This window comes from Dipodomys merriami, unplaced genomic scaffold (genome assembly GCF_024711535.1).
Source record: "Dipodomys merriami isolate MVZ:Mamm:240054 unplaced genomic scaffold, mDipMer1.0.p SCAF_29, whole genome shotgun sequence".
Lineage (NCBI taxonomy): Eukaryota > Metazoa > Chordata > Mammalia > Rodentia > Heteromyidae > Dipodomys > Dipodomys merriami.
This window is the reverse complement of record NW_027204381.1, coordinates 16,248,968-16,269,711: the sequence shown is the minus strand read 5'-3', so window position 1 is coordinate 16,269,711 and position 20,744 is coordinate 16,248,968. Positions and strand designations below refer to the sequence as shown.

Below are 20,744 nucleotides of genomic sequence, written 5' to 3'. Positions count from 1 at the left end.
CCATAATGGTATTGAAAGCAAACACAAACAAGAGTAAGAACACTGAGTCTGGATATCCAGAGAGACTTACTGTCAGGATTCCTCCATCCTGGCTGTTGAGTAGAGACAGGCACTTCCTGCTTACCTCCATGGCCCATGCCTACAACCACAGAGCGGAGAAGGTGATCTTAATGCCCAGATAAAGTTCTCTGTAGAACTTCTTCTAAGCAACAAAGTCAGGGGGAGGGGGTCCATGTCCTCAAGGCCTCTACTTGTCTTGATTTCTCCCACCTTGCTCCCTCCTCTACCCTCCCTTCCTGTGTCTGTCTTCCCTAACTCTTGGCTATACTCCACCAACCAGGGTCACGTTCTATTTGACTTTGTAAATGCAGTGCCCAGTACTGGACATGTGAATAGTTTTCTGAATGCACATATGATTCGTCTTGCCCTCAGCAAAGTGACAGAATGTCCCTCCAGCCCTCCTTACTCCCAGTACCAGGGGTCAGGCTCATGCGTATACATTCTCTTTGTAAGTGAAAGATTCTATGCAGTAAGATGTGCTTTGTCTGTCCCAGGGATCCTGGGGGGAGGGGGGGGGAACAGAAATTTCATACCTCTGAGACAAGGGGGACTTGGAGACACAGGTTCATGACAAGGCCCAGGAGGGTGTATATGACATCTCGGAAGAGGTCTTCCTCACATGTGACCTTGAGAGGAAACAAGATGACCACTGATGGCTTTGATGGAGCACTTCACGGCCAGCTCTTCTTTTAGACAGGGTCTCAGATGCCCATGCTCCCCAAACGGTCAATGTTCTGGGCTTAAGTTATGGGAAGTGCTCAGAGACCAGTTCTGTGGTTAGCAGAGACACAGAAGGGTACCTTCTGTGAAGAGCTTGGTTCTGGATTTCCACTGAAGAATGGGCTGTTTGAAATGGATGATCAGGCCAGCTCCACCCAAATCCTCCACATCCCTCCAGGGTGGGTGGGAGACTTGATATAGAGGCCACAGTCCACAAAATCTATGGCTATGGAAGGTATTAAACCATTGGGGCCCCAATGCCCCAAAAGAAAGACAGAATTTTTGGAAAAGCCATGTATTAAGAAGTCAATGCCCACAAAGAGGATAAAAGACCCATTTTGAATAGAAGAGCTGAAATACCAGGAGGCCCAAGCAGGCATCTGGGAATTTTTCGTAGGCCCACATGTGTCTCAGGGCGGCGGGCTTGGCACTGAGGTTCCCCATCATGCTGACACATTGGCAGAAGGCGGAGGTGCTGGTCAACATGGGGTCTCTCTTCTACAAGTGAATCAAGAGAAATGGAAGCCTCAGAGAGCAGGTGGAGAATGGCACACAAGTCCCTAGTATCAACCCTCACTCTCCAGAGAGCTTCCCATCACCTCGAATGGCAAAGGGGTCACCATGATCACCATGGCCACAGGATGAAGGCAAGAGGCACACCAAAAAGGGCCAACAGGACCTGGCTCAGGCCTTTCCCTTCTGAGCTCTTCTTCACAGATGTGCGTTGTTGGGGTGAGGTTGGGTCCTGGTACTTTTCCAGTTTACCAAGTCCAACACTCTCTCCAGGGAGAACTCTCGCTATCTATCCTCAGCCTCATCAGCTCAGATGGCTCAACTGTCTTCCTGCTGGGGCGGATTTCCCTTTGGGGACGGAGTTGCAGGCTGTCCTGGTGACAGCACGGCACCAGGAACCAGCTGAAGGAGATGGATCCCCTCAGTCTTCCCCTAAAGTGCGGCTCACGCGCAGCCCGCCCATATGCCGTCTCCACCTGCCCCACCTGTAGTTGTTTTGACAACTGACATCTGCATCGATTCCAGTTGTAAATAAACGATGAGTCAACCTGAGAGACAACAGGCATTCTGGGCTGCAAACTGTATTTACACAGCTCTGCCTAGGTTTCTGAGCACCTGTCATGGAGAAGGGAAGGAAAATGGGGGGCTGGGAGGCTGCTCACCAGGACACCGGTGAGCATGGGCAGAACGTCTGGAAGGCTGGCCTGGAACCAGACTTGAAATCTGTGGAGAAAACAGCGGCCAGCATTATTTCTAAATGACACAAACTGTCACCGGGACACACAGCCTCTTGGGTAAGGTAGCAGATGGTGATCAACGGTGTCCCTCTGATCTACAGCAGGTGTGGATCATTTTCTCTGAGGCAGCAAAACAGGAAAGAAAAGCAAAAAAGTCACTGGGTGGATGTAAAGTGGCTTTAAGACGTCTAAGTCTGGTGAATCTGCTTGGATGTCGAATGAAAGACCTCGGAGGCAGCTTTGCTGGACTCTGCCAAGCTGACCTTGTGCTGGCTCCCCTCTTCTGCTCCACACCTGTGCGTCCTGTGTGCCCTGCACAGGTGGCGGCCACAGTGTGAGCATGTACACTTGTCACAGCCACCAGGAGGGCACAGATGCACACACGTCTCCATGTGCTGGTGTGGCATCCCATAGTTCTAGCCAGCTGGCCTGGCTGTGAGAACGAGCCTTTCTCTAGTGTGCAAAGGTTTCTAGGAAAAACCCCTAAAGTGCATAGGGAAAGACAAAGAACCAAGAACATAAGATATGATGTAAAAATCACAGAGCAAGGCAAGACAAACCAGCCAGGCGGAGATGGCTACGCACAGTGCCTCTGGCAGCCCAAGAGGATGCTACCTTGTGCTTGCTCTCAATAGTCGTGCAAGGGCCCGCTTCCAGAAGCCCCCTGGAGCCCAAGGTCTGTGGGTGCTCAAGTCCTAAGGGACTTATATAAAATGGGGGTTAGTATTTGCATATAACCCATACGATCATTTGTGAGTGCGTGCGTGCGTGTTGGTACCGGGGCTTGAACTCAGAGCCCGGCACTTTTGCTCTGCTTTTTTACTCAAGGCTGGTATTCTACCACTTGAGCCACAACTCTAGTTCTGCCTTTTTGCTGGTTAACTGGATGTTAAGAGTCTCACAGATTTCTCTTCCTGGGCTGGCTTTAAGCTCTGATCCTCACATCTTAGCTTCCTGAGTAGCTGGGACTGCAGCATGAGCCACCAGTGCTCAGCTTCCTTGGTCCTTTTGCCTTTATTCTTTATTACCATTCTTTTTACTTTGCTACTTTTTTTTCTAAAGGAACTCACTTTTGCCCAGACAGGCCCAGACTACCACCTTCCTAGCTGTTTCCCTTGGGGCTGTGATGACAGGACAGCATTACCACGTTCAATGTTTTATTGCTTGAGATGGGATCTTATAAACTTTTTGTCCTGGCTGGTTCACACTGTGATCTTCTTGATCTCGGCCTCTCAAGTAGCTATGATAATAGGGTGAGTTGTTACCCAGTCCTCTTGTATCATTAAATAACCTCTACTCTTTAGGTTACTAGATACTTAATAGCATGGTGCCATATAAATAGATGCTCTACTGAATTATTTAGGGAATAGCAAGGAAAACATCTCTCTATATTCAGCACAGATGTACTTTTTCAACATTTTTGATGTGCCTTTGATAGAATCAAGATAGAAAGAGCGGACTGCTTTTAGCAGTTTCTGCTCCAAACTCATGGAGGTCTGACTACCCTGTACCCAGAGGGGCTAGGGCGAGTGTGGACCGCAGACCTCTGGGAGACACCACGCTCTGCTCAGGGAATCTTGTGACACTCGGGAGGAGGCTGGCCTCATATCTCTGCACTCGAGAAACATCACCTAGTGCATCTCAAGTGGGAGAACTATCCATTTTGGGAAATAAAACATTACCTTTCTTCCAGAAACAAGTCTGTGAGCAGTCCCATGGCGGTGTTGGCCTTCTTATCTGAGAACTCGAGAAATAACAGCAAGGCCTCCAACAATCTACAACAAAACAACCCCAACCCCATAAACACCTCAGAGTGGCCTGTCCTCAAACTCCCAGAGGCCCAGCAAGGTGACCTTTTGAGGAATCTGGGAAGGAGCAGCATCCACGGGGAGAAAAGCTAGAAGGATTGTCCAGGTAGGCTGCCCCGGAAGCCCTGCCAAGGGAACTTGGAGGCTTGACCTGGGAAAACCTGGCTTCCCTTGGCACTGGACAGTGGGACAGGATGCACCTTCCAAAGGCTGGACCAGGCCTCTGCTGCGGGGCGGGCAGTTTGAGGCTGGTGTATGGAGAGAGCTTCTCAGGATGTGGCTGGGCTGCCTGAGGAGGTGAGCTCTTATCTTCACTAGCGGGGCAGGGAAGCCCACCCGCATCCCCGTCCCATGACAAATGGAAGCAATGACAATCAAAGCTCTGGTTCGGACACAATGGAATCTGGGCATGTGTGCTGGAAGGTCTCTAAGCTTCTACCCATTCCCGACTTCCTCAGGAGTCTACTCCAGAATTCCTGCTGCCAGACACCATTTGCTTTAGAGTCCCTTTGGATTCCTCCTCCTCCAACCATTGAAATCTCTTGTTTTGGTCTTAAAGATGAAGGCTAATGAACTTTCATAGCACAGAATGAGACAACAGCCCGAGAGCATTTGGATTTAGTCTTGGGAGACACAGGCAAGTCAGCTTCCTCATCCCAGGACAACGCTCCTCCAGCGACACTCATTACCTACAGAGGACAGCGTGTCCTTCCTTCCTGCTGCCGTCCCCCTGCCCTGTGGATAGAGAAGCTGTCCCTGTGGGTGGACTGTAGGTCAGAGAAGAGTTTCAGGGTACCAATAACTGCACTGTCACCCCAGTTAGAGGTGACCCTGACTCACATACCCCAAATGACTGTAAACACAGGAATCCCAGAGGCATGACATTGGTGGCTTTTCCTACTGTCAAGGCTGAGTGGCCAAAGACACTCCCCAGAACCTCTCTACTACAGAAGCAGGGGACCAGCTTCCCCAGCAAGGGTGACGTGCGACACAGTTCTATCCCGCCAGAAAGGAGCAGTCAGCAGTACCAAGGCAGGCTGGCTGCCTTTAGTTCCTGTCTGTAACATGTATGCGGCAGGATGTGACCAGTGCTACTATTGTATTAGATTGAACCATAGGAAATGGCCGAGATGAAAACATGTTTCTCATGCAAATGTGGTAGTTTCATATGTCCGTACTAATAATCAAAAGATAAAGAAAGCTAAAGAATAAGAAAACGAGTATGAATAAAACAAATAATAAAGAAAGACACTACCAGGCACTAGGTAAGGTTTGTAGAAAGCTTTCTTAGGAGACCGGCCACTCTAGCTCTGTAGACTTGAGCCATCAACCACATTTGTTTCATGAAGTTCTACCCTGTGTTGTTTTAGAAAGGGCTCCGTGAGATGCAGAGATAGCACTGCTTCTGCTAGAAGCGGCGGTGTTCCCCTCCAGGGCTGTGTCTGTCACTGATCCCTCATAAAGGCTGATGGCAGCCACACATCAGAACCCAGGGGAGGGCGACAGGCCAATCTGTTCCTGTCTGTTGACTGATGACTTGGGATGAAAGCTGCCCTGGGGCCTTACTGGGTCAGGTCAAGGTGGCTGATGATAAGGCTCCGTCCGTTCTCTGTCTGGGCGAGCTGGAGAATCAGGGTCAGGCTCTGCTGCCGGATGGCCAGGACTGGGGACGTCAAGAAGGAGAGCAGCAGGCCAGCCCTGTCTGGATGCATCACAAGGAATCGCTGATTTTCTTCTGTAAAACACAGGGGTGACGTGCTTTGTAGGAGTCATGGTGCCACCAAGCCCAGTTCTGCCCCTACCGCTCTAGTGGGTAAACAGGTCTCCACTCATTTGGGAGGCAGGATAATGGTGTCTAAGAGCAAGACCCCAGAACCAGATCTGGTGGGTCAGGGTGAACAGGGGCAAGGGGTTTTAGATTCGCAGTTATAAAGTCCTGCCCCTCCCCACCCCCCAGGTTCCTGTCAGTAAGTCGAGAGTGGTAATGCACCTACTGAAGATGACTGGGACTCGGTGAGTCAATATATGATTGCACCAGACAGGAACTGACACACACCAACCATCTCCTTCCTAATGTCAGAGGGCTCCTCCGTGTGTGTGGGGTCTGAATACAGGAGCAAAGGGGAAGGAACTGGCCTAAGTGGGGGCTCGCTTCGGACTATCCAAAATCAGACAGGGGCCAGAGCAGCCTTTGCCACCCAGCAGTGTCTGGAGGTGCTGGATGACAAGTCACACATCTCAAGACAAACTGTACTTTTTGGGGGCAGAGGGGAAAGGGAACTCTCCATCCTTCTATCCCATTAGCATGAACAACCATCTCGTGAGACTTGGAGCAGGTGAGGGGATGGAGATTCCACCTATTACTCACTGAGCAGCCAAGGAGGAAGGTTCGGGAAACATAACTACAGTGCAGACCTTGCTTTTTGATCCTCACAGGTTTTGGAGAGAGCGGCTGAGAAGGTCTAGATACCAGCTCTCCAGGGCCCGGCCTTCAGGGACAGACATCATGCCTGGCCACGCAGCTGGTCACACCTGGAGCATGACTGGCAGAGATGAGCAGGCTTACCGTTCTCGTAGCACACTGCTTGCCAGAGCTTCAGAACAGACACACAGACGGTCTCTTCTACTGCATCCTTCTTTTCGGCTAATAAGCACCTAGAGGGGACAGGGTGAGTGAGCCACATGCAATCAGTATCCATTTTCTTTCTACTTGGTTTTATCCCGAGTCTCACCGGATGCAAGGTTAAGAAAGTAAACGTTTACGTGCAGAATCACAGGTCGCCCACCAGGACTCAAGGACTGCCCGTCACTGAGTCTTGAGGTCCTGGCTTAGGACACAGGATGGAGGGGACAGGTCCGCAGTGGGTGCTGTGAGCCAGGGGCCATGGTGGAGAGCTCGCTCCAACCCATGCTGGGACCTTAAGTCTCAGGGTCATCCAAGCACAAGGGAGATATAAAGTAAGTTTAGACGGGATTCAAACGGGCTTAGCCAGGACCCGGCTGATTCCACTTCCTGTTATGATTTGCAAATTCAAAAAGCAGATAGAGAATAGGCAGCAATCTTGGAGACCCTGGAGAGCAGTATAAAGGGCCATTTCTCTACCACTGTGATGCCCAGAGCATCTCTGAGGCATGCTGCTGTCTCCCTCTCCATCTGTTGCTACAGCCCAACTCAAGTGGCCCCAGGCTCCAAGCTCGAGGGTGTTCACGTGGGAGCTTTGTACCGGAAGAGGGAACCCCAGCTGACAGGGATGGGGTGGGGGGGATACAGAGGAATACCACCTCCTGCGTGATCTGCTTACTATCCAGTTTCACACACAATGGTTGTGTTCCCTGGCCCTGTCTGCCCAAGTGTCCCTACCTTCTTAGGACCTTGTTGTCATTGATGATGCTGAATCCATTGTGGGTTCTGAATAAAGTGCGTTCCGTGCCTGAAACAAATCCGTGGGAAAGGTGTCAGCTGGTCATGAAAACTCAATTGAGATGATCACAGCATCAAAACAAACCTCTCTCTCTCTCTCTCTCTCTCTCTCTCTCTCTCTCTCTCTCTCTCTCTCTATCTCTCACGCGCGCACACACACACACACACACACACACACACACACACACACACACAGGTTCTTGCTATGTGGACCAGACTGGCCTCAAACTGCTCCTGCCTCAGTTTCCCCAGTGCTGGGATTACAGGCATGTGCTACCAGGCTGAACTAGAGACAAACACTTTTTAATTCTGAAAAAAAAAAAAAGAACACAATTACTACCAGCCACTTGATGCCACAGACAGAGAAACTACTCAGAAAAGGAGGGCGGGGCTGGGTGGCTGGGCAGGTTTGTGGCACAAGTCAGCACTGGGAAGTTTCAGAGCCTCCAGGTGCTCCAAAACCTCCAGAGAAGACTGGCACACGCATCTGATCTTAAATATTTATTTCCAAGCAGTTTCCAGGCTCTGGAGAAGAAACCTCAGAGCCTCCATTGTACACTAAAGAAAAGCCAGAGAGGCCACGGTTTGTGCAAAGAGCCTCCCGCCACTGAGCAACGAGACTCCCGCCACTGAGCAACGAGACTTGCTTCAGCCCTGGCTTCGGTGTTGACAAGATTTGGGAGCCCAGAGCAGCATGGCTCTCATTAGGAGAAGAAAACGTTTCCTCTGAAACTATGTTCACATTCGAAGCAGCCAATTAGTGTAATCCAGGTGAACTGTGCTGTTTATCCCATTAAGAATCTCTACTGGGAACCACAGGACATTTGGGGGGGAGAGGGGTACATGTAAAGTGTTTGGGGCGTGTGTGATGACTGAGTGTGTGGAATAAATACGTGGATGTAAGTATTTATAACATAGGAGGCATGTGGTGTGTATATACATGTCTATAGACCAGGAGAGTAAGTGCTGTGCTTGTGTGTATGTGGTATTTACTGCAAATGTGCCGAGCATGTGCGTGTTCGGAAGAGAGGGTGGGGTGTAAGGGATCACTTGGGATCTACATTAGCATGGGTGTGCACTCGGTATTTGTGGGAGGGATTCTTGGGGTCACAAAGTCAAGACTTCTAGGGGCTGGCCCAGCATGCAGACTCTGCTCCGGACCCCGTCACACATCTGGGACTTACACTGCTTCATCATTTCCATCAGGATTTCCATCCCCCCTGCATAGAACAGCGGTGCCTGGTCCGGCCTGGACAGGGTCTCCAGGAGATTTTTGGTGGTCACAGCTGTGTTCTTTCCTAAAGCCAGAATTTCATGGGCTTCCTTCTCTTGAAGATCTACCTTCTCCTGAAGATTGACCTGCATGAGGTATTCTAGCAACACATGGGGAAAAAAAACTCTCAACAAAGCAATACTCTAATAACTAATACTGTACAAGAACACCTCCCCTCCCTCCTTCCATCCTTCCTTCCTCCCTCTCTTCCTCTCCTTTCCTTCCCTCTTTCTCCCTCCCTTCTGTTTTTCCTTCCCTCTTTCCCTCTGTCCTCCCTCTCCTCTTCCTTTCTGCCCTCCTTCCCTCTCTTCCTCCCTCCCTTTTTTTCCTCCCCTCCTCACTGTCTCTCTCCTCTCCTCTCTTCTCCTCTCCTCCCTTCCTTTTCCCCCCTGTCTCCTTCCCTCCCTCCCTCTCTCCCTTTCAAGGGTGGGAGGTTGAGAAGCACAAAACATGGAAATAATTCAAACTCTTCTTCAGCAAAGATCAGGGACACAAACAAGGCACAATCTCTATCAAGAATCTTAAGGCCTTGTGGATTCAGAGCAGTGCGAAAGATCTGCTAGAAGACACTTGGAAGAGAAAGGCACGCGGGTGGCGGAGGGAAGCGAGGGAGGAAGCAGAGCAGGTTTTAACAGGGAGCAGAGCACGGCTGTGCAGGGAAGGCAGGGAGGGCTGCTGGCCTGGCGAGGGCAGAGAGGGGGAGGAAGGTGGGAAGGCACCTATGGGAGGTGCTGGAAGGGGAAAGAGACTCAGAGAGGACAGCACCAGGACCGGACTCACCTTTCACCTGTGTCTGCAGCTTGGGGTTGATTTCTAGGATCTTCTGGTAACACTCTCTAGCCTGCAAAACAGAAGCAAGACCTTGCAAAGAGGTTGGGGGTGACGGTGATTACAAAGCAGGCAGCAGGCATCAAGGATGAGGCTTCGTTATTATCTGCTTGCTCCCAGCCTGCTCACGTTTCCCGCACGGGAGCTGGCCATGGGGTACAGGGTGTGCACTGGACACTTCGTTTACATTCTTCAGGTTCTGTGTGTGTGTGTGTGGTGGAAACACGCATCATTTCAAAACTCATCTGTGCAGTCAGATATAGACATTGGTGAAAAATATCCAGTCTTACCTTTTTTGGTGGGTTGTGTCTATTTGGGATATGAAAAATCATAATGTAAATGCAACACATGCATATGACATTTGCAGTAAGAAAGAACAGGAGGCTAACTGTTACCTATACCCACGGGGAAGTTAGGAATAAATGAAACTGGAGACAGTGTTGACTGAGAGATGGGAAGGGGAAAACAGGCTGCCGACTTCAGGACACAAGCTGAGGGCCAGGCGGGGTAGCTCCGGTTGTAATTGCAGCTATTGGGAGGTGGAGATGGGGAGGATTGCAGCTTGACCCCAGCCCAGGCAGGGTGAGACCCTGTCTGAACAGCAAGCTAGGTGTGGTGGTATACACGTAATCCTAATGACTCCAGAGGTGCAGGTAGCAGGACTGTGGTCTGGCTGGCCCGGGACAAAAGCAACAGACTCGCCTGGAAAATAACTAAAGCAGGAAGGGCTCGGGGTGTGGTTCAATGGGTAGGGGGCCTGCCTAGCAAGTGATTGGTCTTGAGTTCAAACCCAGGTACCATACCAAAGGCCCAGGGAAAAAAGATAGAGCAAAGGGTTCTTTCCTGGTGTCATTGACTCTACTGCAGAGCTACCCATCCAGCACCTTTATTTAATCGTGGTTTTTGAGATGGGGTTTTGCTTTCTGCCTAGGCATGTGCCTGGACCACGATCTGCCTATGGTAGGCCTCTTGTAGCTGTTGAGGTGTCAGGAACATGACACCACATGCAGCTCCCCTCTGTTGAGATGGGGTCTCACAAGCTTTTCAATCCAGGCTAACCAGGAACCATGATGCCAACGTCTCATGCCTCTTGTATTCCCCTACGAACTTACCTCCCTGTAGTTTTTCAGGGCCAGGTGGGCTTTCCCCATGTGGAAGTAGGCCTTTGTGTAGGCTTCATCACACTGCGTGAAAGAGAATGGCTGGTCAGAGGTTTCGTTAGCCACTTCCCTAACAGAACGAAGGCAGACACAAGTGTTCTCAGGATGACTGCTGGGGCTGTATGTCTGTGACTGGTCTGACTGTTGCCTGCGAGGGGCCTGAGTGGAGGAGAAGTCCTCTGCCAAGGCAATGGTACACGCCAGTTTTCATCTTCGTTTAGTTGAGACACACTCAGGAAGCAAATCGGAAGCTCTTAACCTGGAAGAGCGCTCGCTTAACATGGGGTTCAGTTAGAATCACCTAGAATGCTCACGATGCCACTAGCTCCCTCTCCCCCCCACCCTTGCCCCCTGGGCCAATGAAATTACTGTGTAGGGTGGGGCCAGGCATCAGTTATTTGTTCAGCTCTCCAGGCCGTATAACTAAGTAGGTAAGTTCAGAGAACTGATTTATTGCAGGAGAAAGAACTGGCTCTGGGAAAACAGCTGGTGCTACCAGTATTTATGTGGGGCCAGGAGGTTTGTTCCTCCTCCCGAATGAGCTGTGGTACATATATACGTCACATCTATCATTTAAGGTCTGGAGGATGTCCCCCGCTTTCCAAAGACACTACTGAAATGTATGGCTGAGAATCTTCTATTCGGGGGAGGTGTTTCTGCACTGATCTGTCCTCTCCGTTATCTTCATTAGAACTCTGCAAGGAATAATTTGGCACAGGGACATGAATCTGATTTACAATAGCCAGGTTAAATTAGCCTCATGTAGTTACAAGGCAAGTAACTGGGTGAGATGTCTGTTAGGGATAAAGGGGTAGGGAACAACTGGTCAATGGACTCCAGACCCTCAAAATGATATGGGATGTGACGAAATGGACCCATATGCTTCTTGCCAGCTGCCCTTGGCTGTCTAAAGAGGCAGATAATTTGCATAGCTAATGAGCTTTTGGGGGGGGGCAGGGGCGGTCAGTTGTGGGACTTGAACTCAGGGCCTGAGCACTGTCCCTGAGTCTTTCTGCTCAAGGCTAGGGCTCTACTCCTTTGAACCATGGTGCCACTTGCAGTTTTCTGGTAGTTAATTAGAGTCTCATGGCTGCCTGGGTTGGCTTCTCATCGAAATCCTCAGATCTCAGCCTCCTGAGTAGCTGGGATTATAGGTGTCAGCCACCAGTGCCTGGCCCCACAAGTGTTGTGATCAATATCCTTGTGGTTTTTAGTAGAAAAAAAGGTTCCCTACCCATAAGCCTTAGCAAGGTTAGGAGGTCATGTGTTCTGGGTAAATCTGTGTTCAACCCCTCACCAGGAGCAGGGTGCTGGCTAGGCCAACCTAACATACTGGATGTTCATTTTCCTGGTCTGGATGGTGATGCTAATAATGGCATGGAAGGCACGGAGCATGGCGCCAGGCAATGCGTCACGAGCTGCTGCTGGTGGAGTTATAAGAGCGGGAATCCATTTCAGAGCAAAAGCGATCTAAAGAAAAGCCGACTCCTAGTAAAAGAGGAAGTGAGAATTGTCAGAGCCAGCCTTGGAGGTGCGTTTCCATGGACGTCTGGAGCAGAGCTGTGAGCCTGGTAACGCCACAGATACCATCAAGGAAGCAGGAAAGGCACAGTCAAAAGGGGAAAAGAGGCAACTCCAACATTTCAGTTCCTAAACTGAAACAGTCACGGCAAATAATTCACTGGCAGAACACTAGGGCGATCCAGGTCCCAAGCTGAAAGCCTGAGCCGTGGCCTCGGTGGGTGTATCACTGAGAAGCAGGTGTCACCGCGGCTCCATCTTCCCCATGACCGGTGCAAAGAGCCACTGGTAGACACTGCTTATACCAGGCCCATTCTCCTGTGACCACGTGTCCACGCTCAGGCTCCCCTTGGATGAGCCCCAGGTTCCCTTGAAAGGAACCCGAGGAAGAGTGTATTTCATTGTGTGTGAAGCGTTCTGCCAGGAAAGAAATGATCCCAGTCCTGATTGAAAGCAGCTTTGCTGCCTTTACCTTCCTGGAAAAGGATCATCAGTCCTCAAATGCCACCACACCGGCTTGTCTCTACCAATTTAAAAGTGTCAAGAATGTTAAACGGGTGTGAAAGCACTAATGCTAATAATAATGGTACAGACAATGAAACTTTTTCTTTGAATTTACCGCTTCCACGAAGAACCAACGAATGTTACTACTTTGAGAATTCCTGGAACATTTTGGCCCATGCATCCAAACCACTCCACCTGGGAGCCTGGCTGGTATTTTAATAAGACTGCCTACTGCGTGTCGGCATGACCTCACATCAGCTCTGCTCATCGCTAATTATGCTGTATTATAATTCAGATTTGGGAACAGGCCTTTGTGGAAGCTATACCACATCAGGGGATTATAGGGGGTTGTGGGTTGAGACAAGGCCATTTACGGCAGATGGCAAAGGGGGTGGCTTACAGTCAGACTAACACTGGTTCTGTGATCCTGCATCCATTACTTAGTTCATCTCTGAGGCTTAACTTCTTGTGAGAAAAATCAGGACAACAGTGGGCCGGAGCAGAACAGAACAGGCTGTGTTAAGCGTGTGGCAAATGATGGTTAAAACCACCAACGAGGACCCCTTGCCTTGTTCTTCTCTTGTAGGGTGATGGTGGAGAGAAGAAATCGTGATCAAACAAGGGGCTGTGCAGGTTAGTGGGTCTATGCTGGAGTGAGGAGACTTGATACTGTCCACAGCTTCAGGTAACTCTCCTAACTTCAGGACCTCTCCAGTGCCCTGGAATGATGCTTGGAGACAGGGGATTCTCCAAATGTCAGTTTTGAAAGATCCCTTGAGTACTGTGAACCATCACAAGCAAAGGTGGCTTCCTAATTCGCCTCCATTTCCTTTGCTTACTTGGCTCCTCTTCTCCTACCCCCTATTAACAACCAAGCAGGTAGACAGGGTCAGCACACTAGTGTGAATGGGTATTCTTGGGTTAGCCATGGTTAGGAAGTCAGGCTGAATGTGCTCTCCTAAGGAACCACCTGGAGCATTCTACTGCCTGCCGTAGTTTTACTTGATCAAAAGCTGCTTAAAACAATATTGGCATATTAAAATAAAGAGAAATGCAATAATATGAGGGGATGGGGAGAGATGAGGGAGAATGATGGAAGAGTAGCATTGATCAAGCTGCATTGTACTCAGAAACTGATCTGCTAAACTGAGACGCTGTAAAAGCACTTGAATATTAAAAGTAAATAAATGAGTAACAGTAAAACAAAGAGACGCATTTTAGAGAATGCCATATCGATTCACGAGGGGCTTTTTAAATATTAAAAACATGTTTTAAAAGCAAATTTCTGCTTCTTGTTTGTGGCAGGGTGTGGGGCTTATTTCCCTTCTCTGCAAGCAGCAATGTGTGGGCGCAGACGTCTGAGATACGCTAGCTTTGACTCTTTAGTTACAGACCCCAGTGACAATGGAGCACAGGGAAATGTGGATGGAGGGTTATTTTAACATCTTGTCATCCGAAATAATGCCTCTAAGGAGTCATCATGCCATTTCCCAAACAAACAGGTCTTACTTCACTGCACCTTAGACTGCTCCTCAGGCAGGCTCTGGAAGGAGTACTTAGTAAATCATGGTGGTATGTGCCTGAGGGCTGACTGAAGTTGAACAACAGGAATTCTCTCTTCTGATTTTTTTCCCTCTACAAATAGGGGTCAGTATAATCCAATTCCAATTATTTATTAAGGCTGAAAGGAAACAGCCTAAATGGATGAGGAAGAATGGAAATATAGTGGAAATGAGCTCCTACAGCTGGCTCAAGAAGAAAGAGATTTCAATGGGGGGGGGGTGGAAGGGAGGGAAAGTGGGAGAAAGATGAGGGAGGGAGTAACAGCTTTGACAAGAAGTGTACTCATTACCTTACTTATGGACCTGTAACCGCTATGTACATCACCTTGACAATAAGTTTTTTAAAAAAAATTTAAGAAAGTTTTCTACTATGATGTAGACAAAAGTGGGGATGGGGGTGCAGGAATGAGCCACTGCAATGCAAGGCCTTGAAAAGTGCTAGCAGAGCATCTGTGGAAGTGCCCGCTCTGAGCTGGGCCGTTCCTGAGTGGTATCATGACCCTTGCAACATTCCATCTCATTGTGTAGGTGAGGAAGCAGGCTCTGGCTGCAGCTCAAACTCTTTCCTACCACCAGACTAGCAGCACCCTCCATTATTTTAGGATTAAGACATTTGGCTTGAGCAGAACCAACCTGGGCGCCTGGGAAAGGAGATATTGTCTTACCTTCAGAGCCCAGTTGCAATCCACCAGCACCTTCTGGTAGTCCCCGAGTTTACTGTAAGCCTGTAATGACACAGATGGACACTCAAACACAGCTGTGCACAGAGCACTCTGCTCAGCACAGAAAGAAGAGCCACAAGGAGCAGCTGTATCGGCCGCCCTGTACCAGGCAGGCCCAGCAGGAAGCAGGTAGCGTATTCACCCTGGAGATCCAAGTGGATTTTGCCAAGGGACCACTAACGAGGGCAGGACAAGGTTCAGGGGCTATCAAGGGTGTTACAGAACCCCAGGGCTATCAAAGCGAGCCGCCATGACCACAGCGAGCAGGAGGGAGCACAGAGGAGGAGGAGGAGGGAAGAGAGAAGACCATGTAGGAAGAGCTGACATGAGCTTTCATGGGAGCTGTGAAGCCAGGAGATGAAGAACCCCATCTCAAAGCTGTCCTTCCCTCTGATCTGAACCCCAACAGAAACCAGAGGAGTAGGGGACCAAGACCTCAGTGCATGCTGGCCAGACCCTTGGTGCAGAGCAAGCCGGAGGAGGGTCAGGCATGGCAAAGAGAAAATGGCCAGTGCACTAACCACAAGTACAAGGAAGAGCTCATCTCCGGTGTCCACCGTGCTGTGAGTGTTCCAAGAGGACACCATGCATGAAAGGGAATCAAGTGGGGACTTTGGAAGACAATGCAAACCAAACTGGGGATTCAGGTGAGGAAGGAAGGCCAAGCTCCAGGAGGAGAGAGTGGCTGTTCTAGGATCCCACCAGTCACCCATAATAAAGCCAATGCCACAGGCCGGGCTGCCCGTGACCAAAACCTTAACGAGGCCCCGTGACATCCCAGTGCTCAGATGAGCTGCTTACCCCGACAAGCCAGTTGTGAGGTCCATGGCCAAAGACAGGGGGGAAAGCAGGCAGTTTCTGAGTTTCTGCAGGGCAGCTCTTTGTGGGCATAGGAAGAAAGAGCAGCCCAGCACCTTCATTAACCTGGGCTGTGGGCTAACTGAAGAAAACCCTTGGAGCCATCTGTGTTCAGAGCCGTGGGCTGCATTTGAGAGTCAGCTGTGAGCAAGCAGTTAGCCTCTCCATAGAGACCCGTAACCACTGTGAGTCAGGGCCCAGTCTCTACACAGCCTCTTGCTTTTTATGCCATGGAATATTATTCACAGCCATGAAGGAGAATGAAATTATGTCATTGGCAGAAAAAGGGCGCAACTGGAGATTAATGTGCTGAGTGAGATAAGCCAAGTCCTTTTCCTTTTTAAGGCTTGCGCTCAGCACCCTGTCCCTTCTCTGTTCTCCTTGGCCTTTTCACATTTCAGGAGGAACTATTCTTTTCTCTTCTTCCAAAATGGTAATTAAGTGCTAAACTCACATAAATGACATCAGCAATCTATTGATCATAACATTAATTCTGGGAGAAAAACAAAGCGGTGAAGGGTAGGGAGTTGTTTATTTTTTGCTGCTGTTTTTTGTTTTTAGCAAGAAACACTCAATTCACAGGGTCCTTATTAAGTGTTTTCCAGCACTGCATGGAAACAGGAGATCCATTTTAAAAATAGTCAATGACTTTCTATTTGTCTCTGAATAAGCTTTCTCTTTGGGAAGCCTGAGAGAAATTGCTCCCCTAAAGCTTTTCTTTTGCGTTTACTTGTATTAATCCAGACTCACTGTTGATGTGATTCTTCAGAATGTATCAAAGAGCTGCTTAAAACTGAGTACAGTAAAAATGTAACTAATTTAGACAAACTGGGGGATGGGCAGTCTAATGAGATATAAGTCTAAATTACATAACATTCCCAAAGCAATTCCATTTTATTGCTTTCGAATCACTTCAGAGCCACAATCCTGAACGAGCACCTATCAGTAGATGTTTCTAGGGACCAGAACTGCGAGATAAATCAAGAATGGGATGTAACTACAGTATTAATTGCTTACATTTAAATGATTCCTCTGAATTGTCAACAGAAACTTAATTCCTTAAATGGATTTATTATGTCTCCAGTTATGTAACTTACCAAGGATGTGCTGAAGAGCAACTGCAAGCAGAGCATTCGAGAAGGTAGATGGCAGCTTTCTGCCTTCAATAACTATAGCTTTGCTACAATGATAAGCTGTGCGGTGCTCAATCAACCTCTAGCCATCTTGTCTGTCAAGTTACTTCCTTTTACAAAGTTTTACCACACATGAGGTAGGCAATTAATACCTCATCACCAGGTGGATGTCTGCAAAGGGCTGAACTAATGAGGTTATACTGTGCTTGGAATAGTAATAATCATCAAGTGATGCTGCTGCTGCTGCTGCTGCTGCTGATGATGATGATTTTGTGCTAGTACTAGGGCTTGAACTCAGCCTGGGCACTATCCCTTAGCTTTTTCACTCAAGGCTGGAGTTCTATCACTTGATCCACAGCTCCATAGGCCTTTCAGTCGCTAAGAGGAGATAAGAGTCTCAGGAACTTATTCATGCCGGCTTTGAACCAAGATCCTCAGATCTCAGCATCCTGAGTAACCAGGATTACACTGGCAGCTGGCTTGTGCTTGGAATTATTCAACATTACACACTGTCCCTCCCTGTACTCTCTGGCCTTCATGTGTCTGTTTCTTGCTATTGATGCTCTTCTTCCACCAAGCACAGCCAGACGTCCCTGTGTCACAGAGCCTGGAAGTGATGAACACTGTGAAACAGCGTCTCCCTGTAGTAAATGACAAGCATCAAAGTCATCCCATCCCGGTCCTGCTGACAGGCCCTGATCACCTGGCAATCATGCCCATCCATCTGCTAGCTTCTCAGGCCCAAGCCACAGAGACTTCCATCACACATGGAAAAACAACCAACTACTTCTCAGGGATAAGATCATAGACAACATTTGTTGTTGTTCCAATTGAGAGCTGTCAGCCCTGTCCCTTCATTAAGCAGCAGGTAATAAGCATCAGGGTGGTGTCCTGGGAAACAGATCCACTGTGATATAAAACTGAGTTGAAAGGGCTGTGGAAACTCAAATTGGCTGTAAGTCCATCCTCGACCCTCCCTCCCCCTGTTCAACTCCAGTCACAGATCTTGAAGAGGGGTGGACAGAATAAGTGAGAAATGAATAGGAGTTAGAAGTTGAGATAGAACCAAAAAGAGGGTGGGGGAGGATGAGTCGGACGATGGTAGAATTCTAAGTGTCATAGGTCATTGCATCCTGGTGGTCCTCCTACTCAGGACAGAGTTCTCCCCAACTCTTCCTGCAGGACTGGTCGCTTGACATCATTTGAAGCATGGAAACCCATACCTGCTACACACCCACCAGCTCCTCCTACTCCAAACAAGTGCTAGGTTTGGTCAGCACTTGCCAATGTACCATCCCCTAACACCCCACTCCCAACCCAACCCCCGCCATGGTCCCCCGCCCCCCCGCCAGTGGCCCACTGACCTGGGCTCGGTTAGTGTACAGCACCTTCATGTCCTTCATCTTCTCCAAGCCCTCGCTGTAGTGTTGGATGGCCAGGTTGTAGTCGCCCTTGCTGAAGGCTTCGTTCCCCTTCACTCTTAGGGCTGTGAGGATGGAAGTCGTGCAGGTGAGCTCACCACACAAGGTCCCAGCTTCTTGCAGACTGCACTCTCCCCGCTTCCAGATTCTGCTCTGAAGGTCCTAGCCACCATCAATCCATAGGCACTCACCACTCAGTTCTCTCTGCAGCTACTTCAGGACCTATTCCTTTAAGGTTCCCCGCCCCCACCCCCTTCCTGGTGTTTGAACTCAGGGTCTGGGTGCTGTCCTTGAGCCTCTTTGTGTTCAAGGCTAGCGCTCTACCACTTGAGCCACAGTTCTACTTCCAGCTTTTTCTGAGTAATTTATTGGAGATAAGAGTCTCAAGGACTTTCCTTCCCAGGCTGGCTTTGAACCACGATCCTCAGATCTCAGCTTCCTGAGTAGCTAGGATTATAGCTGTAAGCTACTGGTGCCCAGCTTTTAAGTATTTTTCCCCCTCCCAACCCACCTACAAGTCCTCCAGACGGCATCTCAGAGAACGCTTTGTGCATCAAGGCTCAGGAGCACTCTGAGCTTGCCACACATCTAACGTCCCCTGAAAACAATCCTCCATTATACATATCCACGCACTCTGTGCGTATGTCTTTTTTCTCTCCCTTTCCTGTCTCACATTTAGCTTTCTTATTTCATTGTCCTTTCTGATTTCCTTATCCAGGGCTCAGACTAGCCAGTGGCAGCTCACTCCCTTCTCTCCCTAATGTTCAAGCACTGTTGAGGACTCCACGTGTTTTAGAAAGAGGGCGGACTGAGGCTGCCCGCTGCAGCCGGCCAGAGGAGACATGACCACTGGCTTCTGCAGGGCCAGGCTCTTGCTGACACGGCCCCAGCTGCAAACTCATCACCTGAGAGCAGAACTTCCGGTCCTCAACATCTGCACACAGGCCCCTGTGCACTTCCCCAGCAGAGTGAAGAGAAAGATGGATGATTACCGTCTGCTAGGACTTTGTTTTCCATTCTTCTCTTGGCTCGCTCCTTTGCATCCTTTTCCATAGATGCCAAGAAGGCCTCTGGCCACAGAGGGATTTCCACCATTAAAAGAAAAACACACATATGGTGTTCAGTTGTCTAGTGGAGATTCCAAAATGCGTTTACAGCCACATTTCTCACACGTGCACGCATACACATATACACGCGCAGATACTTCAGAGCCAACTAGAGTGACATTTTCTTCCTCTGACATTAAATGGCAATTCTGTGTGATACGGTATTATACATGATGACTGTGATTATAAATTATGTCTTTTAAAAGAGATTTTGTTTGAAGAGACTTTTTTTCCCCCTGTTCCTTTTAGCATAATGAACTTTGAGGCTGAGCAACAGAGAAACTGCTGCATCCCTGGAGCAGCGAAGGGCAAATTAGATGACACAGAAAAAGCAAATTCAGTTTACAAAGATTGGCCAGGAGAAAAGGCAGCCAAGTCCCGTGGCACTGTCCAAGCAGACCACTGCTACAGCATTTGGGTGATTAGCAGGATTTGGGTTATGGCTACTTGCAAGCCCAGAGGCTAAAATTTAAAATTTAAGGTCTGGAAATTATAGCCAGTAAAAACAGAACCTAAATGAATAAAACACATCGGGAGAAGATGCTGTTCTTACCTGGATTTATTCCATCTTCATTCTGCAAGGCACGGGTTATATAGAAACAAAGAAACATATTTCAAAGACTACTCTCGATTTAATATGCAACTAAACCAAAAAGGTAAACCAACTACAAAAGAAGAATGAGGCCATTTCTTTTAAATCACCAATACTGAAGGGTCCCAAATTTGGGCGCTTGCTTTAAATTAGCAAATGTGATTATGGGTGCCGTTTTTAGGGGCTGAGAATCAAGATTTCCCAGGTCATGGGACACCCCTCTCTTCCCGGCAGCGATGGACATACAACTGAGTAAAATGCATCACCTTAACAGAACAGCTGGCACACTAGCTCAGTGTGTAGAAAGGCTAAATTTTCATTCAAACAAACCCAAAAGGCTGTTTAAAGATGTCCCAGGGAGACTAAGCAGGGGAAATCCAGAGATTATACTCCCTTGTGGAAAATAATGTTAGCAAATCTAAGAAAAAAAAAAAGACTATTTCAGTTTTCACAGAGAGCAGGCATTAAACTGCCCCTCAGTGCAGGTCTTCTTGATGAATCTACTTATTTAACCCCATAGCAGGATAAAACCTCCTTGGGAGCTTGTGGAGGACTGATGAGGGTCTTGTCCATGGTGATGCGGCACGCGTCCTCCTCCTCCTCCAGGTCTCCCTCCAACAGCTGCAGGTGCTTTTCTGTCTCCAGGACAGCTTTCTGCTGTACCTCTGGGTCATCAGAATTCATGTCTTGAATTAAATTGGCTAGAGAGGAAATCAGGTGTGAATCAATCAAGCCAAGTCTTCAAAAGAATAGAAAAAAAAAACCAACAACTTCATTCACCGGAAAGGATGGTGGAGAAAATTAA

The 20,744-nt window shown here is 48.8% G+C and overlaps 1 protein-coding gene across 4 annotated transcripts in view; it reads right to left on the bottom strand.

Annotated features, from left to right (window-relative positions):
- Ttc12 (tetratricopeptide repeat domain 12) overlaps window positions 1–20,744 on the bottom strand; it is a 33,305-nt gene that overhangs the window by 7,731 nt on the left and 4,830 nt on the right. For 3 of the 4 annotated variants that reach the window (XM_070038472.1, XM_070038473.1, XM_070038474.1), the window contains exons 3-18: window positions 20,471–20,640; window positions 19,901–19,922; window positions 19,234–19,311; window positions 18,185–18,306; window positions 14,773–14,832; window positions 10,473–10,544; window positions 9,313–9,373; window positions 8,444–8,632; window positions 7,200–7,269; window positions 6,405–6,493; window positions 5,405–5,573; window positions 3,713–3,805; window positions 1,956–2,016; window positions 1,141–1,278; window positions 594–686; window positions 71–139 (exon numbers count right to left, since the gene is read on the bottom strand). In XM_070038472.1, the coding sequence (XP_069894573.1) occupies window positions 71–139; window positions 594–686; window positions 1,141–1,278; window positions 1,956–2,016; window positions 3,713–3,805; window positions 5,405–5,573; window positions 6,405–6,493; window positions 7,200–7,269; window positions 8,444–8,632; window positions 9,313–9,373; window positions 10,473–10,544; window positions 14,773–14,832; window positions 18,185–18,306; window positions 19,234–19,311; window positions 19,901–19,922; window positions 20,471–20,640 (1,556 nt within the window). Of the gene's footprint in view, window positions 1–70; window positions 140–593; window positions 687–1,140; window positions 1,279–1,955; window positions 2,017–3,712; window positions 3,806–5,404; window positions 5,574–6,404; window positions 6,494–7,199; window positions 7,270–8,443; window positions 8,633–9,312; window positions 9,374–10,472; window positions 10,545–14,772; window positions 14,833–15,630; window positions 15,896–18,184; window positions 18,307–19,233; window positions 19,312–19,900; window positions 19,923–20,470; window positions 20,641–20,744 lie in introns of those variants that run through there. The other variant, XM_070038475.1, reaches the window with a different exon arrangement.